This window comes from Oryx dammah, unplaced genomic scaffold (genome assembly GCF_014754425.2).
Source record: "Oryx dammah isolate SB20612 unplaced genomic scaffold, SCBI_Odam_1.1 HiC_scaffold_28, whole genome shotgun sequence".
Taxonomy (NCBI): domain Eukaryota; kingdom Metazoa; phylum Chordata; class Mammalia; order Artiodactyla; family Bovidae; genus Oryx; species Oryx dammah.
Genome location: NW_024070212.1, coordinates 108,026,175 through 108,045,381, shown reverse-complemented (window position 1 = coordinate 108,045,381; position 19,207 = coordinate 108,026,175). Strand labels below are relative to the sequence as shown.

General features: G+C 42.4%; 1 protein-coding gene across 2 annotated transcripts in view; it reads right to left on the bottom strand.

Annotated features, from left to right (window-relative positions):
* Positions 1-19,207, bottom strand: part of KIAA0319L (KIAA0319 like) — a 100,879-nt gene that overhangs the window by 48,777 nt on the left and 32,895 nt on the right. For both annotated transcript variants that reach the window (XM_040231721.1, XM_040231720.1), the window contains exon 3: positions 15,290-15,801. In XM_040231721.1, the coding sequence (XP_040087655.1) occupies positions 15,290-15,801 (512 nt within the window). The remainder of the gene's footprint in view (positions 1-15,289; positions 15,802-19,207) is intronic.

Sequence of the window (19,207 nt, the reverse complement as noted above, 5' to 3'; positions counted from 1 at the left end):
TGCCTGGAAAATCCCATGGATGAAGGAGACTGGTAGGCTACAGTCCATGGGGTCGCAAAGAATCAGACATGACTGAGCGACTTCACTTTCTTTCACCATATCTAAAATGAAAAAGACTTATACCAAGTGATGGTGAGAATGCAGAGGAATGAGAACTTTCATACATTACTAGTAGGAATGTAAAATGGTACAACTATTTGGGAAATAATTTGGTAATTTTCTTAAAATACTAAATACAGAACCTATGATATGACCCAGCTACTCCACTCCCTGGTATTTACCCAAGAAAAATTTAAACGTATGTTCATACAAAGACCACACAAATGTTCCTAGCAGCTTTATCTATAGCCTAAAGCTGGAAAAATGTGCATCAACAAGTGGATAAAAACATTATGACATGTCCACACAGTGGGACACTATACAGTAACAGAAAGACTCCAACTCCTGACCCAAACAACAAGGATGGACATCGAGACATTGTGCCAAGGGAGACAGTGAGACGTGAAGGACCACGTGTCGCCTGGCCCCGTTCACATGGAAGCCCAGAAAAGGCAAAGTTACACAGACCATGGGTAGCCAGGGCTGGGAGAGGGAGCAGGGATGCACAAGGGAGTGTGGCTCGTTTGGGGCAAACGAGCACCAGGGAAGTTTGGGGGCCATGGAAATGTTAACTGGCTGTGGTGATGATACACAACTCTGTGTTGTTGTGGTTTAGTTGTTAAGTTATGTCCGACTCTCTGGGACCTCATGACTGTAGCCTCCAGGTTCCTCTGTCCGTGGGATTTCCCAGACACGAATACTGGACTGAGTTGCCATCTCCTTCTCCAGGCAATCTTTCCAACCCAGGAATCGAACCTGTGTCTCTTGCATTAGCAGGCAGATTCCTTACCACTGAGCCACTGAGCCACTGAGCCAGCTATACAACTCTCTTCATTTACTAAAATCACTGAATTGTACACCTAAAAGGAATAAGCTGCTGCTGCTGCTGCTAAATCACTTCAGTCGTGTCTGACTCTGTGCGACCCCATAGACGGCAGCCCACCAGGCTCCTCTGTCCCTGGGATTTTCCAGGCAAGAATACCAGAGTGGGTTGCCATTTCCTTCTCCAAGGAATGAGCTTTACGGTATGTAAATTATATCTCAATAAAATTGTAAATTATACCTCAATAAAAGAAGAGAATATAATGTATGATTCTATTTAAAAACTCTAGAAAATCTATAATAACCTAAAGCAGATCAGTGGTTGCCAAGAATAAGGGAGGGAATGGAAAAGAAAGACAGGAGTAAACTCTGGGGGTAACAGATATATTCATGACCTATTTTTATAGTGATGATTTTATGGGTATATATATATAATGTTAAAAATAATCAAATTATACAGTCTAACATGCACAGTTTAGGGAATTCCCTGTGGTCCAGTGGTTAGGACTCCATGCTTCCACTGCAGAGGGGCATAGGTTCAATCCCTGGTCAGGGAACTAAGACCCCACAAGTTGTGCAGCACAGCCAATAAATAAGTAAACAAACCACTAAAAGAATGTACAGTTTATCACGTGTCAATTATATGACAATAAAGCTGTTTTTTTAAAAAGTATGGTGTCGTGCTCGCTGCAGTAGCATGGTCTCCACAGAAGAGCAAAGACTCTAGTCAGTGTGGCTGGAGTGGAAAATAGAAGGCAGTACGAGAAGAGTCATTCATCTGGCCAAACATGTATTCCTATTTCCCCTCATGAGACTGCTTCCACTTTTTTATTAAATAAATACTATCTCACCGTTGAGTGTGAAGCTCTTTCTTTATCTAGGAATTACTGCTTTAGAATGGATTCCCAGAAGTAGAAGCATAGAAATATTTCTCAGTAAGGCAGGCAGATTTTTATTTTTAAAGAAGCAGTTTATTATCATTATTATTATTATTTATTTTTAAAGAAACAGAAAAAGGAGATATGGAACAAATTATTTTACTTCAGATACTATGAAGTAATACCAAAAGATTTTTAGGGATGATACAGGGTCAGGGAGACTTGGGTAGTTTCCTTGGGGCAATTTTTTCTGGTACTTGACAGAAATCATAGGAACTAACCCAACTGCATAAATCATGCCCCTGATGTCAACAGGTGTTTCTTCAAGGAAGCTTTATTTAGAATGATGAAAGGTTTCTATTCATACTCTTTTTCTCCATCCCTTCATTTCTCTCCTCCTTCTCCCTCTTCCTTCTTCCCTACACACACGGCAAGCCAGACCCACTGATTAATATCATAATTCAAAATGACAAAAAATATCCTCCATCACAAGCAAAACAGAATTGTTTTGAGCAGGAGCCTGCAGGGTATAGATGGCATGTTGATACTTATCCAGGTAGTATCACCACAGTCCAGGCAGGAGCTCTCCTTCATAAGACACATGCTACACCAATGTCTACTAAATATTAAAGAGTGAGTCACAAAAATTCAGCCCGCAACACATTTTTAGTTGAGACACAACCATATTAAAATAAAAACCACCATTGTTACTAACAAAAATCCTACCAGAGGAAAGATATCTCTCAGTAGCAAAGCCAGGGGGGCTGAATGACACATCCCAACCCAATTCTCAGCAAAAGCTGAGATCAGAACATGGCAGGGTTTATCTTTTTAACAGTCAGTTACAAAGTTATATCTCTCAAAATCTCCTTGAGAAACTAAGACCATCCATGAAAGGAGAAATGGGAAGGGATGATAGGAGTGTTAACTAAGATATGGCTGGTTTTGAGACTGTCTTCCCCATGGCTCAAGTTCTGCCAATCAGCAAAAGGCTGATAATGGAGCCACAACAAAACCCTCTTTACTTCTTGCTTCATAAGTTAACTCACAAAGTAGTCAACAAACACATTTTCAAATTTATTTCACACAGTAAAAAGCAGATAATCACATCAACCAAAGACAAAAACCACAGGATCATCTCAATAGATGCAGAAAAAGCATTTGATAAAACTCAACATCCATTCATGATAAAAGAAACTCTTACCAAAGAGGATATAAAGAAAATATATCTTAACATAATAAAAGCCACTTATGACAAACCCACAGCCAACCCAAATACTTAACAGTGAAAAGCTCAAAGCCTTCCCCAATAAATTCTGGAACAAGACAAGAACTTCTAATAGTATTGGAAGTTCTAGCCACAGCAATCAGACAAGAAAAAGAAAACGAGTCCAAATTATTAGGGAAGAAGTAAAATTATCACTGTATGCAGAGGACATGATACTCTCTCTATACACTGAGAAAACTATAAAGACTCCACACAAAAACTGTTAGAACTGATGAATGAATTCAGCAAGGTAGCAGGATATAAGATATATAGACTATGTAGAAATCTGTTACATTTCCTTATACTAATAATGAAATATCAGAAAATATAAAAAATTCCATTTAAAAATCACATCATGTAAGACCGGATACTATAAAACTCTCAAAGGGAAGCATAGGCAGAACACTCTAACATAAATCACAGCAAGATCTTTTGGGATCCACCTCCTAGAGTAAAAAACTACTACTAATTAAACTTAAAAGCTTTTGCACAGCAAAGGAAACCATAAACAAAACGAAAAGACAACCCACAGAATGGGAGAAAATACTTGCAAATGAAGCCACTGACAAGAGATTAATCTCCAAATTACATGAACAGTTTATATAGCTAAATATCAAAAAAAACAACCCAATCAAAAAACTGGACAGAAGACCTAAGTAGACGTTTTTCTAAAGAAGATACAGATGGCCAACAGACACATGAAAAGATGCTCCACAGAGTCAATTGTTAGAGAAATGCAAATCAAAACTACAATAAGGTACCACTTCACAACAGTCAAAACAGACATCATCAAAAAGTCTAAAATAATAAATCCTGGGAGGGTATGGAGAAAAGGAAGCCTTCCGACACTGCTGGTGAAAATGTAAACTGGTGCAGCAACCATGGAAAACAGATTCCTCAAAAAATTAAAAAGAGAGTTACCGTATGATCCAGGATCATATATCTAGAAATATATATATCTATATATATACCATATATCTAGAAAAGACAAAAGTGCTAATTGAAAAGATACATGTACCCCAACTGCTCACAGCAGCACTGTTCACAGCAGCCAAGACATGGAAGCAATAGATGAATGGATGAAGATGTGGTGCGTAAATCTGGTAGGCTACAGTACGTGGGGTCACAAAGAGTCGGACACGATGGAGCGACTTCACTTTCACTTTATAGACACGCACACAATGGAATACTGGATGCATACATGTGTGCTCAGTGATGTCCAACTCTTTGCGATCCCATGGATTATAGTCCACCAGGCTCCTCTGTCCATGGGATTATCCTGGCAAGAATATTGACATTGACAGTGAAGTCACTCAGTCGTGTCTGACTGTTTGCAACCCCATGGACTGCAGCCTACCAGGCCTCTCTGTCCATAGAATTTTCCAGGCAAGAGGACTGGAGTGGGTTGCCATTTGCTATTTCCTACTCCAAGGGATCTTCCCAACCCAGGGATTGAACCCATGTGTCTCCTGCAGCGCCTGCACTGAGAGGCGGATTCTTTACCACTGGGAAAGCAATGGAATATTACTCAGCCATAAAAAAGAATGAAACAATGCCATATGCAGCAACATGGATGAAACCTAGAGATTATTAGACTATGTAAAGTAAGTCAGACACAGAAAAACAAATATTATATCATTCATATGTGGAATCAAAAAAAAAAGTAAAAATGAACTTATTTACAAAATAGAAACAGACTCATAGACATAGAAAACAAATTTATGGTTACCAAAGAGGAAAGTGGCAAGGGGGTGGGGGAGGATAAATCGGGAGTATGGGATTAACAGAAGCACACTCAGTCCAGTTCAGTTCAGTTCAGTCGCTCAGTCGTGTCCGACTCTTTGTGACCCCATGAATCGCAGCACGCCAGGCCTCCCTGTTCATCACCATCTCCCGGAGTTCACTCAGACTCGCGTCCATCGAGTCCGTGATGCCATCCAGCCATCTCATCCTCGGTCGTCCCTTTCTCCTCCTGCCCCCAATCCCTCCCAGCACTGGAGTCTTTTCCAATCAGTCAACTCTTCACATGAGGTCGCCAAAGTACTGGAGCTTCAGCTTCAGCATCATTCCTTCCAAAGAAATCCCAGGGTTGATCTCCTTCAGAATGGACTGGTTGGATCTCCTTGCAGTCCAAGGGACTCTCAAGAGTCTTCTCCAACACCACAGTTCAAACGCATCAATTTTTCGGTGCTCAGCTTTCTTCACAGTCCAACTCTCACATCCATACATGACCACTGGAAAAACCATAGCCTTGACTAGACAGACCTTAGTTGGCAATGTCTCTGCTTTTGAATATACTAGGTTGGTCATAACTTTTCTTCCAAGGAGTAAGCGTCTTTTAATTTCATGGCTGCAGTCACAATCTGCAGGGATTTTGGAGCCCCAAAAAATAAAATCTGACACTGTTTCCACTGTTTCCCCATCTATTTCCCATGGAGTGATGGGACCAGATGCCATGATCTTCGTTTTCTGAATGTTGAGCTTTAAGCCAACTTTTTTACTCCCCTCTTTCACTTTCTTCAAGAGGCTTTTTAGTTCCTCTTCACTTTCTGCCATAAGGGTGGTGTCATCTGCATATCTGAGGTTATTGATATTTCTCCCGGCAATCTTGATTCCAGCTTGTGTTTCTTCCAGTCCTACGTTTCTCATGATGTACTCTGCATAGAAGTTAAATAAGCAGGGTGACAATATACAGCCTTGACGTACTCCTTTTCCTATTTGGAACCAGTCTGTTGTTCCATGTCCAGTTCTAACTGTTGCTTCCTGACCTGCATACAGATTTCTCAAGAGGCAGTGTAAAAGAGACAAACAACAAGGATTCACTGTATAACACAGGGAACTATATTCAATATCTTATAATAAACTATAATGGAAAAGAATTCTTTAAAGTATGTATCCATACACATGCATAACCAATTCACTTTGCTGTACACCTGAAGCTAACACAATAAATCAACCATACTTCAATTAAAAACAACAACAGATAATCAGATAAAAGAACCAGAACTTAGATTAGAGGAGAAAGGGTACAGTTATAGTGGAAAAAAGAATAAGGAAAAGGTATTATGGATCAGGCACTAATACCTTTAAAAAGGAAAATAACAGTAACAGGGATTTTTTTAAAATAGTTTAATGTATTTATCTTTGGCTTTGTGGGTCTTTGTTGCTGTGGGAGCTTTTCTCTGGTTGCAGCAAACGGGGGCTTCTCCTGTTGCGCAGCACAGGCTCTAGGAGGCACAGGCTTCGGGAGTCGCAGCACGTGGGCTCAGTAGCTGCTGCTCCTGGACTCTAGAGCACAGGTTCAACAGCTGTGGTGCTTGGGCTTAGCTGCTCCTCAACATGTGGGATCTTCCTGGACCAGGGATTGAATTGTGTCTCCTGCACAGATTCTTTACCACTGAGCCACCAGGGAGGTCCTAAGAGGGATTCTTGGATACTCATAACAAAGAAACAGGCTGCCCAGTTTTTCTCTGAATACAACAAGCCACTCAGGTAAGGTTAAAAAGGTGGAGGGTGGGGGGTGTTAAAGATGTGTTTAGTGAACATATACACACAGACAACACGGGAAGGGCCTAGGTCACTAAGATGTGAGAAACCCACAACCCTGGTTCAGGCCAAAGGGCTGGAAGGGCACCTGGGGCTAATAAAAATTTTGGTGTCTGCTGCTCAGATAACTGAGAATAAGGAGCTGGAGAAAACTAGATCCTCAGAGATTCCAAATGTGTCAGGAAATAATAACCAGAAGAATAAAAGAACCCTTGGCAAAAATTTCACAAGCCTAAAGGATTAAAGGAAAGATTTAAAAACAAAAACTAAGAGAAAGCAACCAAGTGGAAAACCCTGAGAAACAAACCAAACCAAACCAAAAGTATGGATGAGGGGAAACAAAACTGCTTGGGTTTCTGTCCTTGGTTATGCAAGGCTCTGCTGCTGCTGCCGCTCACACCCCACGCCTCTATCTTCTGCTAAGAGGTAAGTTCCGACTTTCTGTAGAGTCAGCACAAGCTTTCCTTGGTGATAAAAGACAGCAGAGAAGTGTCCAAGGGCTTGGCTCACTTATCCTTCTCAGACATGTGTTCTTCAGAAAGCCACTTGCTTGTAGGGGTTGAAAAGGTGTAATATTGACTACAAACGGGGGGATGGTGTTGGTAGAGAGAAAGGAGCACCTCAGATCTTCTGAAGTCAAAGCTTACATGTGGGGATACCTAATTGGGCCTTTATTTCCAGGGCTCAAAGAGAATACTCTCCTTTCAGAAAGCAGGATTGGCAGCAATTAATTGCCAATGACTGAACTCCTTGTACTGCAAATGTTCCTGTACCCAATCAACAAGCTTTCATGCTCCTCCCACCAACAATTCAGAGGTTTATTACATAGAAAGGATAAAGTACTTAAACCATCAGTACAAGCTTCTCCTTCTCTAAGCTGAAAAAGGGGAATAAATTCATGGCATTCCTTTCCACTTCTAGAATTGCTAAAAGTTCACAATACCTACTCTTGGATGCAATATGTACATATTTACAAAAGAATGAAAAAATGCTATTGACAACCCCAGGCCTTTGCAATTCTGTACGCATTCAGGCAAAGAGTAACTTACCATACAATTTCTTCCTCTTTTGGATGCAGACTTGCTTGACCTACCCTAGTGAAAACAGTACAAACTAAAAACGAATGCTGCTAGTCAGTCTTCCCTAATTAGAAGATCTGCAGTGCATACATTTCTCTTACTCTCTCTAGTATGTTAAACAGAAGTTTGAATTCCAAGTCCTCTTCTGAAAGAAAGGCCTAGCAGTTAACTATTCTGAATGCACAAGGTGATCAGACCACCCCACCAGTAGTCAATATTATACCAGAGCTATCCATGGCCTTCGGGATGAGAATGAAATTCCTAGCTAAGCATGGTGTAAGGTCAAATCTCATTGTCTGCATCTGAAGACTTCACTTTCCCCATTTTTTCGCAATGCTTTCAGTTCCCAACATGTAATGCCGAACTATGTAATGTCTCTGTGTAACACTGCACAAAGCCCACTTCCACTTCCAGGGTTTCAAAGTTCAAGCTCAATATTCTTCCCTCCAGGTCCACCCCCTCTCCACGTTAGACCATAAAGCTTGAGATCCTGTCTGTGCTTGCATGCATGCTAAGTGGCTTCAGCTGTGTCCGACTCTTTGCCACCCTATAACCCACAGCTCGCCAGGGTCCTCTGTCCATGGCATTCTCCAGGCAAGAATACTGGAGTGGGCTGCCGTGCCCTCCTCCAGGGGATCTTCCCAACACAGGGCCTGAACCTGTGTCTCTTATGTCTACCTGCACTGGCAGGTGGCTAGCAGCAATTTATTGCCACTGTCTATGATTGGTGAACAATAAGAAAAAGAACTCCCCAGCCAACACAACTTCAGGATCCTCCCCCGACCATATACCTGAATTCTGTAAGCCCTAAGTTTGAGCTTTCACCATTTTCCAGTAGACTGTCAGGCCTAAATCTACCGTAAGTCTAATTCTGCTTGTCTAATTTTACGGATCATAGTTATCCTGTAGTGTGCCGACTGAGTTCATCTCTGACAATGCTGTGTTCAGTGACTTCATGTTCTAGTTTGAAACTGGTCACGGTGGTAGCATTTACACCACACAAATTAGCAAAGTCTACAACTCAGGACTTGACTTTGTTTTATGGGGGAAGACCCAGTTGTTAAACACTAACCAGACCACGACTGTTACTGCTACAACAATCTACACTTCCTCTCCTTTAAAAACCAACTTTTCTCTTCAAAAATTCCACTGAATTCTCTGGAATTTCTATTCCACGATCAGAAAGTCACCAGCATGCTCAGTACCTTCATAGTTTGTTCCCTAACCTCTCGCAAGACAGGCTACATTTAAGTTTTCAGGATCTGGTACAAAATGAAAATGTGGCTTACTTGTTGAAAAATAAAAAATTTCATGATAACGAGAGCAAAACACTAAATCAAGAACAAGGCCTTTCTCAGTGCGAGGACTGCAGAGGCCGCATGCTCATAAAGTGATCCCTGACCTCCTTTTTTAAATGTTTAGTTTTCTCTAGTTGCAGCGAGTGGGGGTTATTCTTCCTTGCAGGGCGCAGGCTTTGCATTGCAGTGGTTTCTCTTGTTGTGGAGCACTGGATCAGTAGTTGTGGCACACAGGCTTAGAGACTCCGCAGCAAGCAGGATCTTCCCAGACCAGGGATCGAACTGGTGTCCCCTGAATTGCAAGACAGATTTCCTTCCTACCCCACTGGACCACCAGGGAAGCCCCCTCTGACTATTCTTAAGGGTAAGTCTGAATGCCTCTAAGGATGCAATGGCTACTTATTCTCCCATACTTCAAGATTAAAGGTGAGATGCTATTTTATTTGCTCCCCTTCTCAACACCCTTTGCAAATCATTACTCTTTCATCTTCTCTGTAAAAGCCTCTTCCCTCTGCTGTCTTGCTGCACTACACTTCAACTCTCATCACAGCTGTCATCTCTAAACTTACTCATTACTCCTACGTTACTGATGGCTTTGACATCTGGCTCTCAAAATTTCTCTTCACTGCAAGTCCTTGCCTCCAGAGTAAGAGTAAAAGGACAGACTCTGGAGAGAATGAGACCGCCTGTGTTCACGTTTTGGTACTACCACAGAGTAGCTATGCTGCCTTGGCCATGTTCCCTAACCTTTCTTTTCCCGAGTTTCCTCATTTATAAAATAAAAAATGGTAGCAGCAAGTCATAGGATTTGTTGTATAGATACAACGGTTAATTCATGTAAAAGGCTCAGAATAGTACCTGACAGTAAGTAAGTACTCAGTAAACATTAACTGTTGCTGTTATCATCATTCCCATCATCCTTACTAAAGGTCTCAAGGTCTACATGGATAACTCATTCAACATGTTCTCTGAGCTCCTTATCACGAATAAATTTCTTCTCTGCTCTATCCCAACAACTCTCTTCCATAGCTTCACCCTAGACCTTGTAATCACCATAACTTCTACACCTCTGAAATCTGAAATTCAAATAGCCCCCATTCTCAGGACTACCTCCTGTCCTTCCAGCACATGTACTTGTCCCCCGTATCTGTTTCCCATCACCAAAATCTCTGAATGCCAGACTCCTGTACTGAACCTCTGTCAACTCCTCCCAACTTTGCCTCTCTTCCTTTCTTCTTATATCTCTCTTCTATCCACTCTCTTGACAATGACCTCCATTTCCATGCCTCAATTTCCTTCCCTACAAAACTGGCAAAGTTCTAATCTTGGGTGAATCAAACCATCAACCTTTCCTTGACAGGGCTGCTGAGAGGTCCTGAGGAGAATCATACAACTATGACTGTAAATGCATGCTCTCTATCTTCAAGGCTACCCAGCCATCTTTCTATTTCCTTACCTTGTTTACCATCTCCTATCCCGATCAATGGTCATTTCAGACCTTTACCACTCTCTCCAGATCTCTCATTCTCCTGCCTACTACCCACCCATCCCCACTCCACTTACGTGATTCTACTTTCAATAAATGATTTATTCCACTTCAGGAAAAAACAAGAATGAGGTTAGAACTACCACAATTTCCTTCTCTCGAACCAACAGTCCGCCTCAGTCACACCTATGCCCACTCACTCCTTCCTCTTATCACAGGGAAGGAGACGTCTCTCCTCCTGCGTAAGGCTCATCTGGTCTTCTGTGCTCTGTATTCTAACCCCCTGCCCTATGAGGCTGTGCTGTGCTCAGTCGCTTCAGTCGTGTCCGACTCTTTATGACCCCACAGACCGCAGCCCACCAGGCTCCTCTGTCCACGGGATTCTCCAGGCAAGAATACTGGAGTGGGTTGCCATGCCCTCCTCCAGGGGATCTTCCCAACCTAGGGATCGAACCAAGGTCTCCCATAGTGCAGGTGGATTATTTACTATCTGAGGCACCAGGGAAGCTGTAGAAATGCAAATTCTCAGGCCCAACTTTAAACAAAGTGAATCAGAAGCTTTGGAGCTGGGACCCAGCAATCTGTTTTTAACAGGGCCTCCAAGTGATTCTGTTGAAGTTTGAGATCCTCAGCCCTGAGGGAGAACTGTCTTTGTCCTCTCCCATATCTTCAACTTCCTTTAGGACAATGGTTCCCTTGCCCAAAGAGCCACCTTCTTGACTGCTCCATGGACCTTCTTGCACTTCTCCATTCTATTCATCACACAGTAATATATCTGACCATTTCATTCCCTGTTAAGATAAAGACTAATATTTTAAGAAGGCCTGAAAGCTGGCTCTTCCAATCCCAAAGAAGGGCAATGCCAAAGAATGATCAAACTACCATACAACTGCGTTCATTTCACACACTAGTAAGGTTATGCTCAAAATCCTTCAAGCGAGACTTCAGCAGTATGTGAACCGAGAACTTCCAGCTGTACAAACTGGATTTAGAAAGGGCAGAGGAACCAGAGTTCAAATTGCCAACGTTCATTAGATCATAGAGAAAGCAAGGAAATTCTAGGAAAACATCACTTCTGCTTCACTGACTACACTAAAGACTTTGACTATGTGGATCACAACAAACTATGGAAAATTCTTCAAGAGATGGGAATACCAGACCACCTTACCTGTCTCCTGAAAAATGAGTATGCAGGTCAAGAAGCAACTGTTAGAACTGGCCATAGAGCAAAGGACTGGTACATAACTGGTAAAGGAGTGCGTCAAGGCGGTATATTGTCACCCTGCTTATTTAACTTATATACAGGGTACATCATGTGAAATGCTGGGCTAAATCACGAACTAGAATCAAGACTGCTGGGAGAAATAACAACAACCTCAGATACCCAGCTGACGCTACGCTAATGGCAGGAAGTGAAGAAGAACTAAAGAGCCTCTTGATGAGGGTGAAAGAGGAGACTGAAAAAGCTGGCTTAAAACTCAATATTCAAAAAACGAAGATCACGGCATCCAGTCCCATCACTTCATGTCAAACAGAAGTGGAAACAGTGACAGATTTTATTTTCTTGCTTCCCTTGTGGTTCAGTTGGTAAAGAATGAACCAGCTGGGTTCGATCTCTGGGTTGGGAAAATCCCCTGGAGAAGGGAAAGGCTACCCACTCCACTCTTCTGGCCCAGAGAAGTCCATGGACTGTATAGTTCATGGGGTCACAAAGAGTCAGACACAACTGAGCAACTTTCACTTTCACTTTATTTTCTTGAGCTCTAAAAATCACTGCTGACAATGACTGCAGCCATGAAACTGAAAGACGTTTATTCCTTGGAAGGGAAGCTATGACAAACCTAGACAGCATATTAAAAAGCACAGACATCACTTTGCCAACAAAGTTCCATACACTCAAAGCTATGGTTTTCACAGTAGTCATGTACAGATGTGAGAGCTGGACCATAAAGAAGGCTGAGCGCCAAAGAATTGATGCTTTTGAATTGTGCTGGTAGAGGAGACTCTTGAGAGTCTCTTGGACAGCAAGGAGATCAAACCAGTCAATCCTAAAAGAAATCAACCCTGAATATTCACTGGAAGGACTGACTGTGAAGCTCCAATACTTAGACCACCTGATGCAAAGAGCCAACTCACTGAAAAAGCTTTGGTGCTCGGTAAGACTGAAGGCAGGAGAAGAGGCAGCAGAGGATGAGATGGTTGGATGGCATCACTGACTCAACGGACGTGAATATGAGCGAACTCTAGGGGACAGTATAGGACAGGGAAGCCTGGTGTGCTGCAGTCCACGGGGTCACAAGAGCTGGACATGACTTAGCAACTGGACAACAACAAGGCTCTGAACACCTCTGAAGCCTCTTGTTTCTCTAAAGGTCTCTTGCTCTGTTTGCCAAACAAGACCAGTCTCTCTCAACTTTCTGATCTTGCCATCTTCTAAGGCATCTAACAAACTTTGAAACTGTTACTCTTTCTGCCTGAATTACTCTGCCTGTTTTTTTTTTCCCCTCTAACTCCTACTTCTACTTCAATCTCAGCTTCAACTTCCCTTACTTAGGGTGGCCTAACTTTACCCCTTAATCTTAAATAGGTCCCTGTTAGATGTTCTTACAGTACTCTACTTACCTTCTTATAATGTACATTAAGGTTATAAGTATTTAATAATCATAAACATCATGCCTATTTTCCTTGCCAGAGTGTAAGCTCTATTAGGGCAGGAATCAGGATCTTATTTGATATAATATTTGCACTGCCTTGCTTTTAGTACACCACCTTACAGACAGTGAATGTGCGGTAAATATGTGCTGACTAAACCTCTGCACACACCGGACCTCTCTCCAGAATTTTTTTTTTTAACCTTTAAACCCCAAGTGAAATTCTACACATCCATTAAGAAATAAGTTTAACATCTCTGTAAACTCTTCCCTGCACATACGCATCACTTGCCTGCTCAAGAGGGTCACTTCTTCGTTTGTGTTCCTATTGTGTAGTATTGGGTTAGCCAAAAGTTCATTTAGGTTTTTCCATAAGATGTTATAGAAAAACCCAAACAAACTTTTTGGTCAACCCAATACATAAATCTACTATGTAATAATTATACACTACTGGGGGACTTCCTGAGTGGTCCAGTGGTTAGGAATCCACCAGCCAATGCCAGGGACACAGGTTTGATCCCTGGTCTAGGACGATCCCACCTGCCACAGGGCAACGAGGCCTGTGGGCCACAGCTACTGAGCCAATGTGCCTTAGAACCCATGCTTCCGCAACAAGAGAAACCACTGCAATGAGAAGCCTGCACACCACAAAAACAGAGTAGCCCCACTCACCGCAACTAGAGAAAATCCATGCACAGCAATGAAGACCCAGCAGTCAAAAAAAAATAAAATAATAAAAAATAAAATTTTTAAAGTTGGTTCTTAAAAAAAAAAAAATTATACCTATTGTAAACACCATCTTCGTGCCTAAGTTACCACTAGACTATAAACTCCTGAGAGCACCGATCATGTCTTTACCTCTAGTGCTTAGCAAAGTACCTGACACTGATGATAAGTGAAAGTCGCTCAGTCGTGTCCGACTCTCTGTGACCCCATGGACTATACAGTTCGTGGCATTCTCTAGGCCAGAATACTAGAGTAGGTAGCCTTTCCCTTCTCCAGGGGATCTTCCCAAACCAGGGATCAAACCCAGGTCTCCCTCACTGAAGGTGGATTCTTTACCAGCTGAGCCACCAGGGAAGCCCAAGAATACTGGAGAGTATCCCTTCTCCAGAGGCTCTTCCAGACCCTGGAATCAAACCGGGGTCTCCTGCATTGCAGGCAGATTCTTTACCAACTGAGCTATGAGGGAAGCCTGACACCATAATAAAAGTCCATAAATGTTTATGAGCAAATTGAACCTAATACTGTAGCTCTAAAACCACACTGAAAGGCTCTGCTATTCATTAGCTGTATGATCAAATTGTTTAACCTATTTGGACCTCAGTTTCCTCACTAGGAAAACGGGGTTAATAACACATACTTGGAAATATTGCTATGAAAATTAAACAAAATGACATAACACAACGATTAGCACACAGTGTCTGGCATGTAGTAGCCTCCCCACTCTGGCTTTAACTTGATAGAGACAACCAGGACAAAACACAGACAAAAATAAGTCTCAGCAACTGAGGGAGAATGAGCACAGGGTGAGTCATTCCTCTTAATCATTTGCCCAGGAAGATCAACAATGAGGAAACATAATAAGCAGAATAAACTCTACTGGTAGTATCTCCCTTGGCATACAAAGCTTGGTAAGAATTCATCCGAGGCCTCTTGGCTAATGGCCACATCCGGCTCCCCAGACCAGCAGGTCCAGGTCTTATGCAGCACCAGGATGGTTACTTTAGAATGGAATAGAAATTACCTCATAGGGAAAGTGTTTACCAGCAGGAGATGGGAGAGGAGGAGGAGAACTTGACTGCAACCGCATCAATCAAGTGTTTTGCAATCTGGCAGAAAACACTGCAGAATCGCTGGTGGAGACTAACACCCACACAAACGCACTTACCTGTAGCCAAGAACCAGCTTAGACGAGATAATGAGCAGCTTTCTGCTTTAACCAAAACAATGGTCAGCCCTGCATGGAGTGCACATCTCTAAAGATCAAATTACCCTTGAACATCTGGGCAGCCCCTACTGAGATGACACTAAGCAGCTGTGTCCATACACTCCTCAGCCTATGAGTGCTGCCCACGAGCACAGCTTCAAAGCTCATCTGTGCCAAATGCAAGAGCAGATTAGACTAGTTCTCTAGTCACTCCTTATTCATGATATGCTTACCTCTGCAGAGCCAGTGCTGTTTACATCACCTAGTTCATTCGTTTTAGAAGGCTGCGTCACTGCAGCCACTTCTTCACTGGGATTCTCTCTCTTCCGAAGCTTCCTGATTAAGCTCCACTGGTCACTCGATAAAGTGGGTCTGAGTGGAGTTCTGGGTGGGCTCCACCTCCTCCAAGATGCCCTGCTCCAATCTAGCCCCAAAATACGTGGTACTTCATCCTCAGGTACAAAGTCCAAATCATCTTCAATTTGGAATTTTTGGAAAAACACCAGCATTGAGTTGGAAGAGTCTGTCCTAAAAGCCTGGCAGCTCTGGGGCCTGCTGCAGTCTGCCTGGATGCACATCCCCTCTAACCACCAAAAGGCCTGACAGGCAGAGTCCTGGCAGCAGGCAGCCCAACATGACTGGAGAGAGGGGGTTCCTTCTAGAAGCCGGAGGTGATTTTCTCCCCTGGATCTCAGGCCAACGCCAAACTGTGTCTTCACCCGCTGGCACCTGCTCTCCTTGGCATCTAAAAACAAAGAATGGAAACATTTTAAAATGAAATAAAACCAGAGACTCCAGCTCTGTAAAGAGTCCTGAATACCAACATTGGAGGCTATTTTGAAGACTGGTTTTTAAGAGGGTGGGAAAGCTGTCTGGTAAGTGGAAAAGAAGACACAAAAGAGAAAGGTTTTTTGGCTCAGGATATTTTAGCTGGTAGAAGTATTGCTCCACGCTCACTGCTGGCTCCCCTCCTCAGTAAGTCCTTGCATGTAGACCTTTTACACAGAACTCCAGTTCATGAAACAAAAAAACCACAGAGCTCTTCTGGTGACAGTGTGCTGAAGGACGGGGGCAGGGTCCCACTCACCCCCCCAAGGCCTTTCTCTGGGACAGTATGAAGATTAGGGGTCCAGAAGAGCAGGAAGCTGAAGAAGATGGAGTACTCCCCCTCCACTGAACCAGCAGCAACACAACTGAGTTCTCTTGACCTCTTGCAGGCTGCAGGTTCATCCATTTTCTAATCAGCAGTTGGTCATAGTCAGGTGGCTTTGCACATCACAGCATTAATCAGAGCAGTAGTAAAGTTTACCAAAAATTTTATTCTGCTAGATGAACTTCCTAATGAGAAGCTATGTCATAATAAGAAATAAGGGAATAGAAGTACAACAGTGGCCTACTATGGTTAACCTAGATAACATGGTCCAAAATTCTGGCTAACATTGCTAATGGATAAACTTTTGAGCCACTGAATTTTTTCAGGCATGATACTGGTTTTCCTGAAATATTACCTCACTTCTGTTTTCTTAGATAAAGTTAAAGCATGTTCTAAATTAAAGTTTTTACACAGAGTTCATTTTAAGGTCTTATATAGGTGTCTATAACCAACTATGGTCAGGGTAACGTGTGTGTTAGTCACTCAGTTGTGTTCGACTCTTTGCAATCCCATGGACTGTAGCCACCAGGCTTCTTTGTCCGTGGAATTTTCCAGGCAAGAATACTGGAGTGGGTAGCCATGCACTTTCCCAGGGGATCTTCCCAACACAGGGATCGAACCTGGGTCTCCTGCACTGGAGTACTCCTCGAGTACTCCTGCACTAGTCGAATCTGGTAAAGGCAGATTCTTTACCATCTGAGCCACCTCTAAGAAGTCAAGATTATACAGGGCCAGAACCAGGCGAGGCAAGGGAGATGCTTTGGGCACAAGTGTTAAGGAAGTGCTTAGTCTTAAGAGTCATGTAAGTGCAGGGCTGGCTTTTCCCCCCTTGAGACTGAACGTCTCCTTAAATTTCATACCTTAGGTACCTCTTTTTTCACCCTAGTCCCAGCCCGGGGTTATAACATAAAATGCAGAACTACATATAGAAAATGTGTAGTAGAATCAAACCACTGAAGCAATATACGGTCATGTCTGCAGGCACGCATAACTGAAAAAGGGCTATGACTGGCTAAAGCAACAACTGGATAATCCACCAAAGCCAAAGGAAACACTTACTAAATGTGGATACTAGTCAACTGAAAGACAAGAGAAAAATAGGAAGGCTTGTGGATTATGGAGTCAATCACTACGGAAGCCAATCGACCACTGTGCTTTTAAAAAAAGAAACCCAGGCACCAACCTAACGTCAGACAAGGCAACTTAGAGGCCAGAAAAAACAGAACTTCCTTAAGAAAAGATGAATAAGTAGAAACTATTTTAAAAATGAAGCTACCAAGAGCTACAGAAACGCCCCTCATTTCTTCAGCTACCTTCTCACACAATAACCAATGGTATGACTCAGTAACAGCTGAGTGCTCAGTTCATTGAAATCAGTAAATTGTTACATCAATAACTACTGTCAGTTACTTTTAGATCAACTTTCCATCATTCCTCTCACAAAAAGTCTCTTGTATTTAATACAGTGAAAAGATCCACAAAAATGAAAATAACTTGCACTTTTCTATAAGCCAGTATTTTTTTAATGTGCCGTGACCTCCACTTCTGTCCTTGAAGGAGAAACTGCCACAGAATTTGCCTTCCCACTGTTGAGAAACTAGAAAACTAGACAAAAAATATATATAAAAAACAATTGGTTTGGGGCACTGAACAAAAATGTGGTCTGAGAGAAAGAAAATAAGGAAATAAACAAGGGTGAGCCCTGTGATCACTTTGGCTTTCTGTTTACAGACCAGGCATGCTGCAGACTGTGAAACAGTGAAGAACCTAAGCGGAGCACGGTAGCCTTGCTCAGTTGAGGAAACAAGAGTTGAAGGTGACTGTGGTAGCAAGAAACTACCAGAAAGAAGGAGCTACATGGAGAATGAGCTCCAGACATCTGGATGGTGGTTCCCCTTGGTGTAATACTAATTTACACCAAGTGTAGGTTGAAACCATGAAAGTTTAGAAAGCATTTTGAACTGAATAAAACTGAAAACACAACATACTAAAATGTGTGGGATACAGTTAAAGCAATGTTTAGAGGGACATTTATAGCTTTACATGCTTATTTTAGAAAAGAAGAAAAGTCTAAAATCAATGATCTAGAAAGACACATATGGAGAATGCATTGTGATGATAGAAGCAGAGATTGAAACGATACAGCTGCAAGCCAAGAAAAGTCAAGGACAGACAGTGACCACCAAAAGCTAGGAGGAGTTACAGGAGGATCCTGTAGGATCTGAAGGAACCAGCCCAGCCAACACCTTGACTGAGGACTTCTAACCTCCAGAACTATTAGCCTAAGCACAACTGTCTCCCCTTGCCTGGAAGAGTGTTTCAGAAGCCAGATGGCTCCAAGACTACCAAGGGCCTAGATCCAGGGGCCACTGATATTTGGAGATGTGGTTGTGGCCTTTACTTAGATTGAATGAAGATACCCAGATGCTATTCAATGAACATGGACAGGGATATATGATGCTGGAAAACTACAGGAATTTGTTGTTATGGGGCTTCTCTCTCTCTCAAGTCAAAATTAATAGCCCAACTGGAGCAAGGGGTAAAGCCCTGGATGGAAGTATGAGAAGCTCCACCAGGTACTCATGCAGTACAAGTGCAATGGTTTGAAACAAAGATGTCAGACCTAAAGCAGAATAAACACTTCCGAAGGGTCCGCTCTGAAAGGGCAGACAAAAGTGTCACAATTGATACAGGTCTGAAGTAGAAGCACAGAAGTTCCACAGAGAAAGAGTACTATAATGTAGGAAAGTCTTCAAATATAAATTCTCCTTTATTAAACACCAGAGATATTATACTGACAGAAAAATCTCATAAAGAATGTGTGATAGACATTATGAGCAGTTCATTTCTTTTAATTACCATAAAATTCATGTAAGAAAACAACCTTATAGACGTACTGGATGCGGGAAATTCCTAAAGATGTACTCAACATGATCAATCACTAGGGAACTCATTATAGAGAGAAGCCCTATAAAGGCAACGAACGTGGAAAAGCTTC